The 22,445-nt window shown below is 40.3% G+C and overlaps 2 protein-coding genes across 7 annotated transcripts; one reads left to right on the forward strand and one right to left on the reverse strand.

The window, feature by feature from the left end:
- Positions 1 to 3,510: 3,510 nt before the first annotated feature.
- LOC121866378 (Y+L amino acid transporter 2-like) lies at positions 3,511 to 10,474 on the forward strand. The gene is made up of 11 exons (XM_042366008.1): positions 3,511 to 3,609; positions 3,959 to 4,421; positions 5,400 to 5,621; positions 6,223 to 6,296; positions 6,406 to 6,557; positions 7,107 to 7,151; positions 7,936 to 8,059; positions 8,279 to 8,479; positions 8,736 to 8,885; positions 9,042 to 9,219; positions 9,513 to 10,474. Exons 2-11 carry the CDS (start codon positions 4,076 to 4,078, stop codon positions 9,572 to 9,574), a joined length of 1,554 nt encoding a protein of 517 aa, XP_042221942.1. The 5' UTR covers positions 3,511 to 3,609; positions 3,959 to 4,075; the 3' UTR covers positions 9,575 to 10,474.
- A 4,675-nt stretch (positions 10,475 to 15,149) lies between these two features.
- LOC121866379 (Y+L amino acid transporter 2-like) lies at positions 15,150 to 20,979 on the reverse strand. 6 transcript variants are annotated; one of them, XM_042366013.1, is made up of 10 exons: positions 20,909 to 20,979; positions 19,580 to 20,328; positions 19,176 to 19,397; positions 17,940 to 18,165; positions 17,780 to 17,824; positions 17,517 to 17,640; positions 17,191 to 17,391; positions 16,703 to 16,852; positions 16,344 to 16,521; positions 15,150 to 16,252 (listed from the first exon to the last, which is right to left on the reverse strand). In XM_042366013.1, the coding sequence occupies exons 2-10, from the start codon at positions 19,923 to 19,925 to the stop codon at positions 16,191 to 16,193; spliced, it is 1,554 nt and encodes a 517-aa protein (XP_042221947.1). In that variant the 5' UTR covers positions 19,926 to 20,328; positions 20,909 to 20,979; the 3' UTR covers positions 15,150 to 16,190. The 6 variants fall into 6 exon arrangements, with proteins under 6 accessions (XP_042221947.1, XP_042221946.1, XP_042221948.1 ...); XM_042366012.1 differs by having other exon boundaries at positions 19,580 to 20,615; positions 20,909 to 20,966; XM_042366014.1 differs by lacking the exon at positions 20,909 to 20,979 and adding an exon at positions 20,875 to 20,902.
- Positions 20,980 to 22,445: the final 1,466 nt, after the last annotated feature.

A 22,445-nucleotide genomic window follows, 5' to 3' on the forward strand; every position in this document is an offset into this window, starting at 1 on the left:
TACTGATGTTGAAATATGAGATAAAAAATTCAGGTTTCTTCCAGGCCATCCCACAAGCCAGATCCTACAATTGTTTTAAATACAAGCGGGTTTTATTTATTTTACACTAAGTAGCAGTAAGCAATATAAGCAAATTATCAACCTATAACCAGGATCCAGGGAAACAGATAAAATGCAAATTTTCATCGCTTTTTATTATTTTTTAAATAAATTTTTATAAGAATGAAAATTCAGATTCAAAATTTTAACATATTGCATGTGCATGGATTAAAATCGCCTACTAATGCTTATAAATTTACTTATCCTTTAAAAAAAATGCTCCTACTTTTTTAATTGCAAAGTCTTTGATCAAGTCCTCAAAACTAATCTGCCGTAACAAATCTGCTTCTATGCTCAGCAGAGACAAGGCATCCAACCTCCCTTGTCGCATAGGTGTTCTGTATGGATTTTTAATATACTTCAGCTGAGAAAACGAACGCTCAGCTGTGCAATTTGTGAGCATAAATGTTAAAAATATACGAAATGCAATTTCTAAATTTGGAAAAGCACATTCAAGTTTGTCTTCCAAAATTATTTTATAAAGTTCAGCGTGACAGTTTCAGTTGCACTGAACTTATGGCGCACATATGAGTGAAACTGCTGAAGCTCAGTAGAGAAATTAATGTCCACGTCCTCAATTAGCCTTTGAGAACACTGAACATACCTCTTAGTTTCAGTAGATGATGATACAACATTTGGTACATCACTTAGAAAAGAAAATCTGTCCGCTATTTCTGTGTACACCTTTCCTCTCCTTCTCACCTGGGTTTCGAGTTTGTCAATGTTACGAACCCCTCCACCCAGCACTACGAAGCACGCCATCTATTGTCCTGATCTACCTACCCAGCACCACGAGCAACGCCATCTAGGGACGAGACACGAGTATGACTCGTCTTAGTTAACACTCCGGGGTTTCCCTTCTCCATATCCTGGTTGTTGCGTCACCTCCTCAAAGTCTTCTTTGTCAGCTCCAATTCGAGGAGAGAGCACTTGGCTCTGGGAAGTGACCACAGGATCATCTATCCTCTAAACCTACGTGCAGTGACTACCTACCGTCTTCTACAATACTCAGCCTTACTCGTCAGCCATCTCAGCTCCTCACTTAAGTACTTGTATTTTGTATTAACTCCCCCACGTCCACTTGCTTCAAGATTGTTTATGTTGTATTAATATGTATATACTGTTAATGTTTAGGTTAAGTTTGGTTAAGGGTAATTTATAAGCTGAATATTTTGTTAAGGGATTTATGGTACTCTATTATATACAACGAAAACTCGCATCCTTTGTCTACCCTTTTATAGTCCGATTGTCTTTGTTTTTTTTATTGTTGTTACCTGTTGGGATCTGGGTAGACGTATAACTATATTCTAAATCCCCAACTCGTAACAGTCAACAATTGTGTAAAAGGTGGTGACACGAAATTTATCTCTGGGGTTCAGATTTACTTCTAATGCATATCCGTCATTGGGTACCTTCTTTCTGATACGCTTGCGAGTTTGCGCTGCATTATCATCTACATCTGGTAGGATTTCCTTCGGGAGTGATTCAAATCTGTCAAAATCATCTCGTAAAATGCAGAGTTGATCAGTTAATGGCGCATACAGATCTACACATGTTTTTAAGTTCACGTCCTCACTTTGTAGAACTTTACTTGCTCTATGAAACTTTTGCAAAATTTCATCCCAGATGATCAACATTAAAACAAATTCTAGCTCTTGCATCTTATTTACAATATTGTCTGCCTCTCTTCTAGTGTGATTCGTCTTCTGCTAGACTTTCTAAAGTTTCCAAAATCTTAAAGAAAGATTTAAGAATTGCTGCTGTTGCCACAGCATGTGCCTCCCATCTTGTATCAGAAAGGGATTTTAACACGCTTTCATTTCCAAGACTAACTTTAAGAATTTTCCACCGGCTGGTTGAGGCTGAAAAAATGTATAAAGCAACTGTACTGTTGAGAAAAAATTAACTGCCACTCGACAGCAGTCAACAGCACTTCGGCCTACCAGATTTAGTGACAGGGCTGCACATGGCACATATATGGCAAACTTATTTTCTTCTAAAAAATTGTTGCTGCATCACCCTATAACGCCCAGACATGTTAGCAGCATTTTACTAGGACTGACACCCTACATTTTGAAAAATTTTGTTTGCAAACATGACGTGAGTACTGCAACACCTTCCTCACCAGCATGGCTTCCTAGCTCTAGAAATGTTAAAAAGCGCTCAATAGGTTGCCCATCTTTTATGTATCGAAGTACAACACTTAACTGATCTATATGTCTCTTGCAAGTGTTTTCTTTAGTTCTAACTGCAATATATTATGCAACACTATAATAAAGTTCTTCAATAGCTTCAATTGTGTTTCACTTTATATTCAATACGTTCTCCAAGACCTTAGCCGCTGGAATAAAAGACAAAAACAGGCAATATTACTTATGTTTGTCCTGTGTATGACGAAAGAGAGTTAGCGATTACATCTATATTTAAATTACCGTATTGTAACGCTATAAAAACAGATGTAGGCTATAACCCAACTCATATTACAGGCAAGACGACTTAGTCCTTCAAGTGGAGTGTTACAGGTAAGGAGCATCACCAACGTGGGTGTACCGTAAACTATGAACTCGGTGTCACGAGTCATTAAAAAAAATTCTCGACTGTCCAAATGGCTTAACATGGAGACTGTATTACCATCAACTTATATTAAAATGAAAAACAAACAAACATAATTAAACCATCTTAATAAAATAATCAAATACTCTTAGATGATGAGCTGCGGGTTGGGTGGCTCGTCTTGGTCATTTCAATAAATCTGCGAGGTTGAAAATGAAAATTCGCTATATCACTGTTCCGACGCCGGATCCGTCATCTCCAAGAACAGTACCTTTAAATACCGAATACTCGTATTCATAATAAAAATCCCTGTACACCTTTAACTCAATGATGCTCTTATTGAAGACTTTTACAGGTTCTTCTTCCAGAAATCTTCCCCGAGCCATCGTTATTTCCATGGTAATAGTGACCATGGTGTATACACTAACCAATATTGCCTACTACGCTGTTTTGACGCCCGCTGAAATCCTGTCTTCCAATGCTGTGGCTGTGGTGAGTGTCTGCCCTGCCTCCACTGGGTGTGAGGTCCTCATGTGTTGGGTGACACGTATATCTTGTTCTTATCTCTTATTTATTTTTATTTTATTTTCCCCTTTGGGTCTTCCTTGGTCAATGGATAAATCATTACCACAATTCTCAAAATGAAATTAACGCCCTTAAATTTATAATGAATAACACGATCCCATTTACATACGTCCTATTGTTCTTGTGTAAGCTGCACATCACGGGATACTGAAGCTCTTGTCTATTACAGACCTTCGGTAACAGGATGCTGGGAGTATAAATATTAGTTGGCAACCGACCGCTATTGTAATGGTGACGAGTCAATATTACATGAAACAGCAGGGCTCAGTTGCAACAGAAAACAGTCGCGGCAGAGAAGCGTGAGTAACCGCCTGATCCAGAAAGCAGGGAGAACCCTTAACTCCAGGCCTGGTGAACGCATACCGAAGTAAGGTACAAGATAGCTGCCGAGTTGTGCGTGAAGTAATTAGCTATATTTGTACATGGAAACTTTCTGTGTGGATGTAAATAGTGTAATATTTGTTGTTGTTACACAGCGAGTTTTCATCGGCCTTTCATTTATTTCTCAAAAGTCCCGTATTAATTGACAATGGTACCCGGTCTTAAAGACCTTTTATTTAATTTTTGTCAAAGAGTTTCTTGAGTTTGCCCTTAACTATATATTTGTTTTGTTTTTTGTACATTGAAACAAGTTGAACAACTGCCAGTGTCACAATACTTAAGTATTAGAGCTACACTTAACCTGATGTAATCGAAATAGAAAAGAATATTTACGTTTCAGCCAAGAAAGATTTGTAAAGACTTGAGTTAAGTGCTACCTACCAACACGAAGACGGTGTTGATATAAGAAAAGCCTGGACACACTTCCCTCGATACTCGGCCACAACGCAAAACTACAATGGGGGATTCAACTAGAAAACTATGTAGTGCACTCGGTGCTAGTTCTGGCTGCAGTATCAGTAGACAGAACGTTACCACGGTGATGGACTCGTCAGGAGACCCTGGTCACCCCAGCGTCAGGACCACCACCTCCGGACCGTCCCCAGACACTGATGTGAATCTCAAGAAAGTGCTGGGACTGTGGGACGGTGTGGGTTTTATCGTGGGCACCATGATTGGGTCTGGCATCTTCGTGTCACCCAAGACGGTGGTGCAGTACACGGGCAGCGTGGGCATGTCGTTGGTGGTGTGGGTGGCCACGGGTTTCATGTCCATGGTGGGCGCTCTCTGCTACGCTGAGCTCGGTTAGTACCCGTCACTCGTTACTACTGACTAGAACAGCAGGGCCAACCAATCCAACTGAACCTTACTAATGATAACCAAAATAATGTATTAGTAATTAATTTGCACGTTAACATCGGTTGCTTTTTAATGTTGGCTTCGCGAATCATTTTCACGCTCGTTAAACAAGTTAGTTTTTGGTTTTGGGTTTAACTGTGTATCCATAAAAGTCCTTCAACAAATCACTCAAGAAAAATAACATGAAATCCCTGATCTAAAGCCCAGTTTTGGTAAAGTCGAAATTTATATAATAGTTATTCCTTGAGGGGGCATTAATGTTTGGTTTTCCTGAAGGACACCGAAAAAAATAATACCAAAAACTTTATGGGAGCGATATAGCTGTTCACATATCTCCTCTCTCCTCAATCTTTACCTCTTCATAGTTACTATTAAGTCTTGGTTTGTTATTTTTCCATGCTCCTGATTCTTTCTTATTAACATTATCTTTTTCATCTACTTATTATTTATTTATCCATCTCAATTCATATGTATAAAGAGAGTGTGAAAATATACTACCCAATTATTGAGAGTTGTAATTTTGTGTGAAATCCGACCTTGTGTTTCTTACTTGCAGGGCATGAGAAGTGTGCTACCCTTCCATCAACAACCGGCTTGTTTACCTGACTCAGTATGCACACACACATACACTGTACATCTTAAAGTGTTTCGCAGTACTCAATATCCAAATTCTCTGATGCTTCTACGAACAACTATCCTCATAATAGGAAGTGTATAACATCACCTCTTGCATAATAAGCATTTGACTACATCTCCTACTCAACTTCCTTTCCATCAATTCTCTTATATATTACCTAAGTTTTATATCAACAAATTATAATGTTTATGTAATGCAAAACTTAAGACTAAGACTCCTGTTCGTCCTTGCTTCAATCAACGCTCAGTAAAGCCATGGTTAATTGTGAGTTTGTTGTACTGTACAGGCACTACCATACCCAGGAGTGGATGCTCGTACACATACATCCTGGAGGCCTTCGGTCCAGTCCCAGCCTTCCTCTCGATGTGGGTAAACGTATTCATTTCCAAAACCTGCAGCCGAGCAATCGTCTGCATCACCTTCGCCAATTACCTCCTGCAGGCGTTTCTCCCAGAATGCTCATCACTCCCCTACTATGCTGTCAAATTCCTGGGCGCGGCCATGCTGTGTGAGTGTGATGAATTGCGATTGATGACACTATAATAATTTGTTATACTCTTACTTTAGCAATAGTACGTTCCTTTAGCCAGGGTAATCCATGGCTTACTTAACATGTACAAACAGCCTCGTCAATACATCAGATTTTATTTCACGTAATTATTAACAACATTATAGAACGTTAAACCAAAGTGTGGTTGTAGACAAGGTGTAACTCATGTGTGCTCATAGGAGTGTTTGAAAAGTTTGGTGACGCCTGATACTTCTAACTTCATATTGGAATAATAACTTCGTCTGCCAGCAAGTCAAAGTACAGTTAGTGTATTAAAAGATCGTTAAAGTCATATATCACACCTCGACAGAGATCAGCTGGTAAAAGCACAATTCCATTTAGGACCATTAAGGCCTAAAGAAACAATAGATTCACCCATTAACCAAACTTGCAGTATCTAACATCACTAATTTTTCTGAGGGAAGGAACTAAAATATACTCAGCAATCAGTGGCCGAAGCAAACTGGTCGTTTGATATCGTATCCAGTAATATTATAAGTCACACGCATACCGAAGGTAATCTGGTTCTTCATTATGAACAAGGTTCATTTATCACCAGGTCTGTTGGGTTATATCAACTGTATCGGCGTGAAACTTGGGAGCAGATTGCAGGACATTTTGGCCATAACAAAGGTGTGTTCTCTGACCCTCTACCGCTCTTGTTTCATACTATACTTGAACTAACAATTAATGTATTATATTATAGTTTCAAGTGTTCCAATATCTTCTGTGTCACTGTAAGGTGTTGGGCCTGATCATCATCATCATAGCCGGTGTTTACCACCTGGCCAGAGGTAACGTGAGCCACTTCCTCGACCCAATGGAAGGCACCATCTGGGACGTCTCATCCTTCGCCACCGCCTTCTACTCCACGCTCTTCACCTACAGTGGATGGTCAGTGGCGAGGAGTTTACTGTGGCTCAGCACAAAATATCACTAAGCTATCAAATACTGGTCAGTCCCGTTTACACCCAACACCTATCGCTCATATATCCGTCCAACCTAACTTTGAAGCTATCCAGCGTGTCCGAGGTTCCTAATGCCCGAATTCAAAGCTCCTAATGTACGAGGTCAGGGGTGAAGATGACTTGTCAACTTGATATGGTAATCCTTGCTACAGTACCACTACAGTCACAAGTGTTTGCCAAGTCTCTTTTCAGAAGGAAACTTACAAAAAATTTCGAATGTTTTCCTATACACCTTACTTATAAGTTTTCGCATCTTATATGAAGACATTTTTCTGCTTCTTGAACATGAACAACTAAGATATACGCAGTGCATCGCAGGCTGAAACACTGCAACACCAAACCTAACCTCCATTGCTCGAACTGAGATAATAGAGACTTTCTTTTCGTTTAATTATAACCAAGTGTATTTCAGTTTTATTTATGTACTTCACTGCTTCAAGGATGCATGTCCTGATCACTGGGTCTGACCTTTCAGGAGCAGCTTGAACTACGTGACGGGGGAACTGAAGGAACCTCACAAGTAAGTGACAGACGATGGTAAATATTGCATCTTTTATCAGCAACAAACTTCATAATTAATTGTTCTCCTCCAAACCAAATGTCTCTAGCAGTGTTTTATTTTAGTTCTAACTCCAATATATTATGCAACACTATCATAAAGTTCTTCCATAGTTTCAATTGTGTTTCACTTTATTTTCTATACGTTCTCCAAGACCTTAGCCGCTGGAATAAAAGACAAAAGCAGGCAATATTACTTATGTTTGTCCTGTGTATGACGAAAGAGAGTTAGCGATTACATCTATATTTAAATTACCGTATTGTAACGCTATAAAAACAGATGTAGGCTATAACCCAACTCATATTACAGGCAAGACGACTTAGTCCTTCAAGTGGAGTGTTACATGTAAGGAGCATCACCAACGTGGGTGTACCGTAAACTATGAACTCGGTGTCACGAGTCATTAAAAAAATTCTCGACTGTCCAAATGGCTTAACATGGAGACTGTATTACCATCAACTTATATTAAAATGAAAAAAACAAACAAACATAACTAAACCATCTTAATAAAATAATCAAATACTCTTAGATGATGAGCTGCGGGTTGGGTGGCTCGTCTTGGTCATTTCAATAAATCTGCGAGGTTGAAAATGAAAATTCGCTATATCACTGTTCCGACGCCGGATCCGTCATCTCCAAGAACAGTACCTTTAAATACCGAATACTCGTATTCATAATAAAAATCCCTGTACACCTTTAATTTAATGGTGATCTTATTGAAGACTTTTACAGGATCTTCTTCCAGAAATCTTCCCCGAGCCATCGTTATTTCCATGGTAATAGTGACCATGGTGTATACACTAACCAATATTGCCTACTACGCTGTTTTGACGCCCGCTGAAATCCTGTCTTCCAATGCTGTGGCTGTGGTGAGTGTCTGCCCTGCCTCCACTGGGTGTGAGGTCCTCATGTGTTGGGTGACACGTATATCTTGTTCTTATCTCTTATTTATTTTTATTTTATTTTCCCCTCAAAATGAAATTAACGCCCTTAAAATTATAATGAATACCACGATCTCCTTTACATACGTCCTCTTGTTCTTGTGTAAGCTGCACATCACGGGATACTGAAGCTCTTCTCTATTACAGACCTTCGGTAACAGGATGCTGGGAGTACTGTCATGGATTATCGCATTCTTTGTCGCCTGTTCCACTGCTGGAAACACCAATAGCGGTTTGTTTACCTTGCCTCGTATGATTCACACTGCAGCTCTAGAGGGTCAACTACCACACTTCCTCTCCTTCGTCCACGTTAGATACTACACTCCAATCACTGCTGTCATAGCCACGGTGTGTGATGGTTACTTATGTATATGGGAGAATTTTACGTGGTGATAGTGACGTTCTAACATCTGTATTTAATGTTTTATTTTAATCTTCTTTTTGTTAAATACTGTTTTGTTCCAGCTGGCAATATCATTCAAAAGAGTCAATTTGACCGTGAATACCACAAGAAGGTATAAAGAGCTTCGTAATACATGTTTAAGATCACTTAAATACTTTACCCTTCCCTACACGTTATGAGTCTTGTCACCAACTGTTATAGACAACCCTGCCACTGCTTGTACTGGCGATTGATGATATCGGAAAGCTCTTGACCTACACATCCTTCATCAACAACTTCATCGGCCTCCTCGGCGTTCTGAGTCTCTTGTGGCTCAGGTATAAGGAACCAGACAGACCCAGGCCATTCAAAGTGAGTCGTGGCCCACGCACAAAAATGTGTGTGTGTATGCGCATTGTGCAGTGTATATATATATATATATATATCGATTTACTGTCCTTCTGTGTCACACAGCTGAAACATACAGGTGTTTGTTTCTTGCCCTCTCAAGCATGTCTCTCCTCGCAGTTGTGGCTTGGCTTCCCATTATTGTACTTGGCACTGTGTGTTTTCGTGATGGTGTTCCCCGTCGTCACAAGACCACTGGAGATTGCCGTCGCTTTCGCTTTGGCCGTCGTTAGTCTGGTCGTCTACTTCTTCACCATTCATCTGCATTATAAACCCAGACTCCTCTCACTCATCATGGGTGAGTCTCCCTGTCCTTACTTATTACCGACCACTGAGTCTTGCTTCTTTTACTTCGCTGTTCACCATGACTAACAGCCCATTGCTCAAAAGTCTTTTGAATATTGTGATTGCCAAAGAGAACCATTTTTGGAGTAAATGAAGAAATGATATCAAGCAAATGACGATGTTAAAATCTAATCACCAAGGTTTCCTTTTACCATTAAATAAAAGTATTTGAGGCACACTGACTTAAGTATTGGAGAATACACGAAATATTTCAGATTACAATCATGTGTTTATGTTGTTTTGCAGATAAAGTGACATACGTCTCCCAGGTACTGTTACATTGTACGCCAGAGGAGAAGTGTCAGTAATACAAGAAATAACTAAGACAACAATGTGGCAGCAAGACACCAACAACTGCCATACATTGGTAACCAGGGATCAACCACTACGACACCGTGACTGTCAAGGGCAACGAGAAAATGACAGATGCAAAGATAAATTTATCATAATTAATCTTGTGATAATGGAGGGAAAATATGATGAAAAAACTATTACAGATTAGCTGAAGAAAGACCTTAACTACGTGGACGAGTTACACATAGTACGCAGGTGTATGTGCTCTATCCTGACCAGTCTTGACCTAACCTAACATCACTTATCTGGCGCCTTCGGGCCATTTCTGACCGCTTATACTGACATTTTTTTAACCTATTCTATTGTTTTTTCACTTATTCAGATCGATCCTGGTCTATATTGACCTATCCTGACCATACTTAACTTTTAAATTAATTTACGTACGTATTTTCGTCTCGGATTCTCAAGCCAAACGTCACCTAACCTTAGCTATTTTTACCTCTCCTCACAACCCATAACCATTTCCACAATACCTGGTACCTAACTTAATGGATAAAGACACAAATAAATAATGACATATGTGATTCAAATAACTCAATCATTATTTTATCACTTAATTTTCTAAAAATACGATACCAACGAAAATTAAAAAGTTAATACGGGATACAGAACTAAACTGAACTACGGTCGTCATGACCGCAGATGTCGTCGGCCAGTAAAACCAAACTTACCTACGTACAGTCCACGCCACTTATAAGCCGCACAGACTGGCGGCATCGAAATTCCTAACCGACAACTTCCGAGCGAGGGTGAATGTGTAGGGTAGACGACTCTCTACGGCCAGGAAGAAAGTAATTGAACCATCTCCTGCCCCAATATACATATAAAACATTAATAGAGAGAATAAAAGATGAGTGACCTACCAGCTCCACAAGAACCTGATAGGCCTCTCCATACAGTGTACCTTTAGACTAACATAACTAATATTTAACATTTAACATTTAACATTTAACATTGAACTAACATCTTAGTAAAAAAAAAAAAAAAAATGTGACTACCCTCCCAGCTACACAAGGACCTGGGCGGGCTCACTAACTCAAAAAAAAAATCAATATCAATAATTGAACCAAATAACATACATAATAAGCAGCATTATATAAATAAACCAATATTAATACAAAGGTCTGACGACCCAAGGGAGCAGAACAAAGACAAAACACCAATAAGAAAGATGAAGCGATCTGGTTGAGCCCAGATTCTTTCTACTCCTACTGTATTTCAGTTTCACCACTTTTTCTTCAATTCCTAATAATCTTCTTTCACCTCTTAACTAATGACTTCGTATCGTATCGAGACAGTTAAGTGGTCAAACATATGTTGACGTTCTTAATTATTTTTTCTTCCCTTCTCTTCGCGAGAGGAATTTTTTCTTCCCTCCCGACCCCCTCATATTACTTCAGGATCGCTCAACAGTACCAGTCATCTTAATTCTTTTGGTTGTAGCACTTGTGAGTATGTAACCCCCCAAGGAGCCTCGTCTTGTCAACAGATATTATGAGACCACATTCCACAGTCCTCCGAGCAAATACATCCAGCAAGGCTTGGAGCCTGAGCTTGGTCTGTGTCATAATGCAGATATCATCAGCATAGCATATTACAGCCTCGTTTGGCTGAACTGGAATGTCAGTAATAAGCTTGTGCATCATTACATTAAAGAGCATAGGATTTAACACTCCTCCCTTGGGCGTGCCAAGCTCAAACGATCTCATTCTGGTACTTTTGACTCCCCTAAACAGAACACTGGCATACCTGTTGGACAGATAACCCTTTATCCATGTCAGGAGGTTACCTTGGATGCCAAAATTAGCTAGTTGCTTAAGTATAATGTCTCTATTAGCTACATCAAAGGCTGATTTAAGGTATATGAAGGCTGTTTGTGTCTTATCTTTAGAGTGAACAAGATATTCAGCAAAACATGTCTGTGTGCTGCACCCGGGCATGAACCCATACAGATTAGGGACCAGTTTGTCTTTGACTTGAAACATGAGACGGTTGAGAACAACTCTTTCAAGGACTTTACACATACAGGATGTGAGTGAAATGGGCCTGAGGACTTCGATGTCCTCATTGACGGCGTGAGGGAAGGGGAGGGAGAGACATTCATATCGAGACCACAGGCGACCACAAAGACGGTGTAAGCCGGGAGTACGACTGACGTTCGCGTGAACGAGTAGGGACATTGCGTTGAGTCATTGATAAGGGAGGGACACAGATGTCCTCAAAGATGGAGGCGAAAAGCATAACGTTCTTTTAAAACTGTTGTGGGATGCGAAGGACTCCAGACTTAGCTGATGAATAAAACGATAATCAATGAACACGAAACCTTGGACGTACCTGAGATATGGTGTATTAATGTCCCTTGAAGAGCTGTTTAACTCACACTTACCTGGAAAAGAAAAAGGAAAAATCCAGTTGAGAATACCTGCCGTCTATCACACACACACACACCCACCTACTGTATATGATTATTCACACTTAACTTACAGGAACAACTAAAGCAGAACCATTGATCTTAACCCTTAGTTTATGCCAAATTAATGACTAACAGAACTTGTTCAATATGTCAAGAACACAACAGTAATGGTGTGGTGTTAGTAGTTACCTTGTGCTGGTGGTAGCGGAACCCCTGGCACTTGATGACATGTTACTTTGCTCCATTACAAACTTCACACTTTGCCATAGTTCAATACACTTTGCAACACTTTACTACATTAATGACACTTTTACGACTCTTTAAAACATTAATGGCACTTTGTGACACTTTACGACATAAATGGCACTTTACAACACTTTAGAGAGACTTCACAGCACCTTACGACACTTTTCGACACCGTATGACACTATTGTATGTTGCTTGGACACTTTATAACTATTTGAGATTTAATGACACTTTATTTAATTTTATGACGCTGAAATTACATGGATTTTTACGACACTTTAGAACACTGACACTTTAGTACAATTTGACACCTTAGGACATTTCAAGACACTTTAGGACACTTAATGGCATCTTCTGACACTTAATAGCACTTTTTCATTGTGCACCACATCTTACGACATTATACGAGACTTATTCGACATAATGGCACTTTATCAGACCTAATATACTGGCACTTAAAAATACTTTATTAAACTTTTGGATATTACATGAATCACTGTGACCTAACGTGACACTTTATGGCACTCTACCACCTTATTTTTTATCAGTCTCGCCACTTATCAGCTCAGTAGCCGTTCGGGCGATTGATTTATCCAGTGTTAGTTGAGGAGGAAACCGGGGACCGGAAAACCTGGTGTTTGGTAGTGAGGGTCACACTGGATAACACCCTTCTCACGTGTGTCCGGCCAAAGGATCGAACCCTTGACATGTTGGTGAGAGAAACGCGCGTTTCCATTGTACCACCAACACTACTTTATGACACTTTATACCACTCTTAAACACGTATGGATGTTTTTGGCTCCCACAATTACTTTGCGACACTTTTTAAGTATTCATGATACAAACACATCAAATCAATAATAAAACTTCACAACAAAAACACTTTACAACACTTATAAGCACTTTACTTGCGAACACGTTCTGAGACTTCAGATCCCTTCACAGTATTTATGAAAATTTTATGGCACTTAAAATCACTTTTTAAAATTTAAGACCGCTTTGAGACACTATAAACACTTTGTGACACTTGAAAATACTTCATGACACTTACAAATACTTTAATACACTGGCAGTCCTCGTCAATTTCAGTCTCTTCACCTCACCGACAGCTTGTTTCTCAAAAGCCCTCGTGTACATCCTTACCGGAATAAGGCAGAGACAGCACTGCGGTCTTGTCATGTTGAAGACCCATTTGTTGACATTCGCATCAATCCCAAACTGCGAAGCAAAATAGATTCAAGATTTGAGCGAACCGACCAAACCTCTTCTCAGTGCTATCATTGACTGAGTTTGGTCGTGTTTGCTCATTCGTCTCCACACATGTAGTTTTAGAGATCTTTGTTTTTATTTGTTTTAATTATAAAGTATAAGGTAATGTATTACACAAGATTATATGCCAATACCTTAGTTCGTATAATGGCTCGTTTTTGGATGATCGAGTCTGATGTATCGAAAAGCTGTTTCTGAACCCTCGACACACTTACGTCATCGATGTCTCAACTGGTGACAACAAGTATTCACAATTGTTTATATTGTGTATCTCGCTATATTTACTTAGTAAAAACAAGCAAACAAACAAACAAACAAACGGTAAACAAGGAAATAATATAAATCTGTGTTAAACATAATAAAATAACGATGGAACACATTTTGAATTATTTTCTTATTCCGAAATTCAGCTTGTTGAGAGCGGTTGTATGTACCGAGAATCAGGGCCGGATTCAGGAGTGGGCAAAGTGGGCAGCTGCCCAGGGGCCTCCACAGTCTGGGGGCCTCCACATGTGCGGTAGTAGCTATATCAGGGCTGGTCGACTTGAAACCACATGAATGACTCCAGTCATTTCTCACTTTTGTGTGTGTGTGTGTGTGTGTTGGGAATTTGTACACTATCAATAAATATACAGTTAATTAAAAATTTCTCAGTGTTCTAATTTCCTCAATATACTGCATATGGCTTCAAAATTCTCCAAAGAAGTGTTCACATTTCAAAATTTTCCCGGGGGGCTTACTTCTTATCAGTTTTCACAAAAAGAAATTCACGAGGAAATGCCAGAGGTGGAACTGATATTTAGGGGAATGAAGAAGAGGAATAAAAGAATATCACTATCAGAAAAGAGGATGTTCTTAAGAATATAAATAAATTAAAGAAGACAAAATCCCCAGGGCAGGTTGAAATTTTCCCTCGAGTTTTGAAAGAGTAAGGAACAGATTATCTAAAAGTGTTAGTAACAAGAGTGCGGAGGTCATATTGCAACTATATCTTGCGCTAGTCAGGTTGCACCTAGATTATGCTGTTCAGTTCTGGTGCCCTTATTATAGAATGGATTTCAATTCACTGGAGTAGGTGCAGCGAAGAATGACGAAAATGGTTCCGGGACTTAGAAACCTTCCATATCAAGATAGGTTAAAGAAACTAAACTTGCATTCTTTAGAAAGACGAAGAGTGCGGGGAGATATGATAGAAGTATTTAAGTGGGTGAAAGGAATCAATAAAGGAGATATAGATGAAGTTCTTATAATATCCGAGCAGGATAGGACTCGGAGCAACGGATTTAAGTTGGATAAGTTTAGGTTTAGGAGGGAGATAGGAAGAAACTGGTTCACAAATAGGGTGGTGGACGAGTGGAACAAGCTTAGCAGCTTTTTAGCAAGTGTTGGAACGCTGGAAAGTTTTAAAAGGAGGCTAGATAGATTCATGGATGATAGAGAGTGGTAGTAACTCTCGACAGGAGCTGCCATGCATAGGCCAACCGGCCTATTGCAGACTCCCTATTTTCTTATGTTCTTATGACTGTTTGTCTCTGAAAAAAATTATAATATAATTTATCAGTGTTTAAGTAATTTACACGAGGATAAAGCCATAACCCCAATTTTTATGTATTTTTATTTACATTAGGATGTCTTAGGGTGTCTTGACATGGAATATAATGTAAATAAACTAGATACAACAACAGTATGTAACACTTAATGAACACAACAAAATGCGTTCTTATCATTATCTAACTCAGTGAGAAGTTTGACGTGTTTACTGTCATTAGGTTTATGTTTTCTGTTCCTTTGTTACAAGAATATTAAACAGAGACCGAATATTTAACACGGAAACATTCACAATCACGTCAGTTTGGTCAACTTGGGAAAATCAAATTAGGAATATATTTTTGTCTTTTTTTGCTTTTTAAATTGGGTTTGATTTCCAAAAAATAATATTATATAATCTTAACAGTAGTTATATACAGTATATAATTACATATCACAAAAATAATACGTCTCCTTGTCACTTAAAGCCAACCTAAATACAACAGATAACCCACGCTGTGACATAGCCACAGGTAAGTCGTCCAGGTGAGGTGAGAAGGTACCCAAAGGACCTCAAGACATCAGGCGAGTACAAAATAATTATATAGCAATTAAACATTAACGTCACGGAACTGACTCTTATTACTCTTGAGAACCTAATTATACAACCCTTAGCTGATAACATATTTATATGTTCAAGATAAGTACCTATATCCTATACCAATATACCCATATACAGTATAGTCTTATTTGCAACAACCAGTGACAAGACTCTACCTACAGTTGTCATAAGGCGTAGGTTCTGAGTACGCTAGTTCGAAACCACGCCACACACACACACACACACACACACACACACACACGTCAGAGTCAACCCGGATTGTAATATCAATATTGAATTCGCTACTTAATAATTATGTTGATGGTGGCTATCCTGTCAGATGTGTTACAGGGAGGTGATACCTTCTGTGCATATCGTTATTCTAAGGGGACTCTGACTCAGACTTCGACACGAGACTGTTTAATCAATCAACATGCTTTTCTTGCTTCTCTTGTCTCATCTTTTGGCATCGTTTTGAATCCATGTGAAGAGTGTGTGACTGGCAGGCAGACATTTAGTCTTGCTTCTCCTCCGGAAGTCCGTGGCACAGCAGCTGGCAGACGGAAGTGACGTTCCCTACGACACACAAGCAAGATTATCTCACGGTACATTCATATAACACCGCCACTAGTATTTCTCAAGACACACTAAACCGAAGTATAGTTACCCATGAACGCAGATAACTTCTCGGACTTCGACGCCTGATGAACACACAGGAAGTAGATGGGGATGCCAGTCAGGAAGACCCCGATCGCCACGCCCAGCTCCACGGGTCTCTCGATGATGGGAAACACCACTAGAAACACACACACCAGGAAGAATAACAGGACTACCCATAGCCATACCTGTAGAAAGAGGAGGAATGAGGTACTGCTGGAAATTATGATGTTTAATACTGCAAAAGATGTTGGAGGTCTTGGCTATCTGGATGCCTCACACGCACACACAAGCGCGCACACACACACACACACACACACACACATACACATACACGCGCGCGCACACACTTTTACCATGACAACTCACCTTGATGGGTCTGTGGCGGTCAGGTTGGCGGTAGCGTAACCAGAGAAGCGATGCGATGGACATAAGGACGAAAAGCGACTCAGAGAAGCTAACATAGTTGATGAGTGATAGCGTGTCCGACGTGACCAGCATACACAGTGTCATGAACCCCTGGGGAATGTATGCACTGTCATACAAGGTTATACACAGAGACAATTAGTAATACATGATCATACACGATGTCATGAACAACTGTCGGGGTATACAACAAGCAGCAATATAGTCATGAATAGTGATAAGTTAAACACATGGGTTGTTTACATATATCTTTTGAAGTTACAAAAGTCCCTTGCACCAATAAACAACAAAATATATCACTCCAAAATGTCTAGATCTAGGGTTAGGTTAGGTTAGGTAGAAACAAGCACAAAAGTGGTTCATTAAGACAAATAAATGCCAAGGTAAAAATTTACTCATTAATTCAAATATTGCCGCGAAATATGACTCACAAGGAAGATGAGGGCTGGCATGGGCGTGAACGTTTTGACGTTGATAAGAGCTAAGGCCTGCGGTAGATGTCCCTCACGAGCACCCACGAAGAAGAGCCTTGAACAAGCGAATATGCAACCATTGAGACTTCCAAAAGTTGATAGAGCGACAAATACAGGCATCACATAACTCACCATGCCCAGCATACGACCAGCGAACGACTGAGAAGAAACAAAGTGTTGATATATGAAAAAATAAAAAACATCTCTTGCTGATAAATATATTCTCTCTCAACAGTAACCAGACCTTATCGACGCTAAACATACCTCATTGACTTTACACTCACCAAGGCCACAGCGTTCGAGGACATAATTTCATCTGGATCGAGGACGGAGAAGTAGGCCATATTAGTGAGGAAGTAGATAATAGTCACTATGGGCATCGAGATGAGAATGGCTCGAGGCAAAGTCCTGAATGAAAGAAATTGGAACAATTGTGTTTATTTGCGTTAGTAAATATGGCGTGGTCTCCCCTTCATGACGACTCACGAGCATAGAAAATGGTGTTATGGGTAAAAACAAAGTTCCGATTTATCACACTCAAACTTACTTAAAGGGATCCTTCAGCTCCTCCACCACAAAGTTGAGACTATTCCTGAAAAAAATTCAATATGGCATCAAAAAACACAAAATCAATTTAACAAATATATGAAATCAGTGATCACCATTAAGTTGCATTTCACATCTGGCTAATCAAACCTTCAACTGACCATCCGGAAAAAGAGAACAGGCCCTGATAGAAAGCAGTGGATATGGAAGTAGTGCTCCAATTAGTCCTCTGGAAGGCGTTTTGGAAGTTCTCTGTGTTCCCCGTGGCCAGGTGGTAGACGCCGGCACCAATGATCAACAATAAAGCGAAGATCTTGGCTGCTGTAAACACACCTTGTACATTGGTCGCCCACTTCACGTTGGTGCAGTTCACCCATGTCAGGACACCTTGAAAATAAGATCCTGTTGAGATATTTCCAATTCTTTCTTGTCTATCTGTCTACCTCTATCTGTTCATCTGTCTATCTGTCTTCCATGTTTTTCTGTTTCGTCTTTTATCAAGGAAGAGATACAAAACAGAAAATATTCAAAGTACTGTTTTAAATTGGATGGGGTTCGTAAATTAAATGAAGTTCCTTTCTCCAGATATTTCAAAAGCTTTTAGAATACATCGTTCCTCATTACGGCTCATTGCAAAGGGGAAATATAGAAACACATTTATACTGTATTTAATTTTAGTAACTCTCTCTCTTCTCTCTTACATACCACCCACCCTTACTATCTATAGCTACGCCGCACCACACTCAATTACATTACCAAAGGTCAACGGAGAGTATCCGTGTACTGTTATCAGGACATTTGGGGGAGGAGTCACAATCCTTTTGGTCCAGCGGGTTATTTAAGGATATCAGTTTGACTCATATTTCCCTGGTAGTGATGATTTTTGTACTAATTATATTATTATTATTATTATTATTATTATTAGTTAAATACTGAGCCAGATTTTAGCAATAGCTTTGATTTTAGGCTTAAATATCATTTTTATTTCGATAGAGTTGAGTTAAGATTCAAAGTCAGATTGAGGTAATAAGAATGATGATTTCGGATTGGCCAGATTGTGTTATATTAGGTGGTGATCTTAGCAACAGATTTCGATTTTTATCAACAGCTGGTTATGATTTCAAGAGGTATGAATATTAATAGCAAACGCTGTCGATTTTACAAGTAGGTCAGATTTGTATTACTCTTAGTACTGATTTTCGGATCAAAACAGATTTCTGCGACATTGAATTTCTCGGCAAAGGTAGAGGTATGCCGGAGTGAAAGAATAGATTCAATAGACAAAAGATAGAGACTAGTGTTTATATGTTCATCTTCATCCTAACTCACAAACGAAACCATTTCATTTCCTCACCGTCTCTCACATGTTCCCCTTTCCTCCCACCTCCCTAACTCACAAACAACCACAGCAGCGAGGAGCTTGACGGGGACATCTGGGAGGACGTTACAGGTGTCGAAGGCGGGCTTGATGATGTAGTTGGCGAAGGTGAGAGCCATGACGGTGTTACTGGTTGGCAGGATGATCACCAGCGCCATCCACATATACAGGAACGCTGGAAGAGACCCGAAACCCTCCATGATGTAAGCGTAGTCCCCGCCACTCCTCGGGATCATCGTGCCTGCGAGGGGAAGGAGGAGAAGGTTTAGTTTTGACGAGTTAAGAAAACGAAGAGGAAGACAGACAGACAAATATAGAAGATGGAGGTTTACCCAACTCGACAACACAGGCAGATTTGTGAAGTGATATAAGCATAAACTGAAACGGAGTCGGGAAGTGTGAGAGGAGGAGGGAAAATCTTACCCAGTTCGCAGTAGCAGAGGGCGCCCACCGTAGACAAGAGCCCTGACATTCCCCAGACCACCAGAGACATGCCCACGCTACCAGTGAACTGGACGACACCCTTGGGAGAGACGAAGATACCCGAGCCGATGATGATGCCAACGATGATGCCCACACCGTCCATCAGCCCCAACTCCTTCTTCAGCTGCAAGTTTTCCTCGGTGGAGCTCTCCACGGAGGTGGTTATCCCTCCGCTTTCTGTGAACTCTACTTCAGGTTCATGGTCCTTGGGTGCAGTGGGGCTGATGCTGTTGATGCTGTTGATGCTGGTGGTGCTGGTGCTTGTGCTGGTGGCAATGGTCACCATGGTGAAGGGGGCACCAATGCCTATGACGCACCAGGTACCACAGCAAAATCCTTGTTGACGCTGTTGTGACCTTGTCGAAGCGTCTGGCTTATCCAAGAGTTATTTATTCACAATATGTAAACTGAGCGAGGAACTGTACTGCTCACTCTTATCTTAATCGAGAACGACAACAATATGCCTCCAGCAATTTCTTAACTGGCATGTATGGCTGGTCACTAACGGGACCCTGATTTGTTGGTTCTCAGTCTCGTAGTTCATACACAGTTTCTTGCTTAAACTTTAATACATGTCAATGGGATCCTTTTGGCTTAAGGGTCGCATCTATATCGCTCAAAGCATCACAGTATTTAATATATTACACGGGCATGCGTCACTAATAAACTGCGCGTACTCGTAAATAATACTGAAAATAGACAAGACTTTCAAGATCACTAATTCTTCCTAAAAGATGGTTAACGGCAGGCGTTTTACCTTAGCCAGGCGACGCGACGCCAAGGTTAAGCAAACACACCGACCCACTGCACCGTCACCACCAGCACAGACTCCTGCTAACACACTTACTTCACTGACTGACCACACGACGAGAAGTTGCACTGGCGAGTGTTTACACACTTATACAATCGGTTATTCCTTTTAGTTGGTGCAGCATAACATCCGTGTCTTCCTCCAGCTTCTAACGATCAGTCAACACTATAAGAAATCAGAAGGTGTTCTCTTTATTTAACCTTTCCAAACAATTTCCAAAGTATCACCACATCTCCACCTGATCCTCCGTAGAAATACTCAATCAAAACAAAAGGTAGTTTAAAAACTTGTATTCTTACACTTTCCACGCTTAATTTATACAGCCATTTGTATTGCGCATAAAAATCTTCGTCCTTGATATATACAAATACACACACAGACAAAAATACACTTCGGTACTAATCTATCGGTGAAATACCCCCACCATCACAGCACCCGCCCCACCACAACACCCTTACATCAAGGAACTGGGGACGCCAGACCAGACGAGTCTCCAGCCGCCACGCCGTCCAGACAACCGACCTTGCACTGACTGCTACACTCCCCCAAAGTACCCCACCCCCCCCACACACACAAAATATTCCTCCCTACCCCTCCCCTTCTCCTCCTTCCTTTAACCTTCCAGTGCTACCCCTCCTCCCACTTCTGAATCATCAGGTGCTCCCATAGAAAAATTAATATGGTAAGGAGAACAACAACAATAATAATAATAATAATACTAATAAAGCCGTGTGTGTGTGTGTGTGTGTGTGTGTGTGTCGCCGTTGGGAGGTTAGTTTTAGTTTAACAAATTTATTGACACAGCTTTGAGTACAGTTTGCTTATTCTGAGTAATTCAGAAAAGGCAAACTGTACTCCAAGCTTTGTCAATAAATTGGGAGAGGCAGGGGCACACTGGTAAGAGATACAACAAGATCGGTCACGGTGGCAGTTGGTCATGATGCTGTCAAACACAACGGAGTATCTGTCTTATTGGTAACGAGAGCTTTGTATGCTGCACAGTGGGCTTAAAGATACAAAACACACTGGTTTTATTATTATTATTATCTTAAAATATAAATAACAACCAGTGAATAGTTTGCCAATTCTCCATGTAGATAAAAGTAGGGCGCGGAAAACACTGAAGATGATTAAACTATATCCCTCTTTCATTTGAAAATTGAGATGATTTTTTACCCAAATATTATCTGCAACAGTGCAACAATTCTCCTATAGACGAAGTATCTTTCATGGCACCTTACCTAGCAGTATCCCCCATGGTACCCTCAATGACACTTTCTCTCATGATATCTAAAGTGACTATTTCTCTTACAATATCCACTTTCTTTCTATCCCTCACCTCCCTCTTACCTTACTTAATTTCTGAGGTTAATTTCCGAGTCTGGTTTGGTATACCTCCCGGCTCGCTGCTGTCAGATTACCTAACCATCTCCCACAGCTTTTTTTTATCCCCCATCTCTCCCTACACTAGCCACCCTATCCTTTCGATCTACTCTCCATACTTCCCTCCCTTCTCCTCCTACTCTCCATCCTCCCCCTTTTCTCTTTATCTCGTACTTCCCCATACAGTTCTTCATCTTTTTCTCATCTCTTCTCATTCTCCTCTTCCGTTTTATCCCATCCTCCCCCCCTCCCTCATATCCTTCTTCTCCCTTCCCTCCTATCCCTCCCTCCTTCATCCCCGCTGAAGGTCATTGGAATCGTTGGGGGTTACGCCACCGCCACGCTTGTGTTGCGGCATTTGTTTTTGACACGAATCTCTACTCCCCCTACAAGTTCTCTTGTCCTGAGTTAAAAGGCGGTAAGCTTTATGAACAAATATTTAAGTAACAGAATCTAAGGCACAGTAATACACAGAGCTTGATTGTGTTAAGAATTAGCTCGGAATTATCAACCTGAAGGACGCCGATTGCCTGCTTACACATGTATCAGTCTACAGTATGTATGGTGGTGAAGGAGAGAGGAAGAAGAGGAAGGGACGTATGAGGCCTTTTA

This window comes from Homarus americanus, unplaced genomic scaffold (genome assembly GCF_018991925.1).
Source record: "Homarus americanus isolate GMGI-L3 unplaced genomic scaffold, GMGI_Hamer_2.0 scaffold16430, whole genome shotgun sequence".
Classification (NCBI taxonomy): domain Eukaryota; kingdom Metazoa; phylum Arthropoda; class Malacostraca; order Decapoda; family Nephropidae; genus Homarus; species Homarus americanus.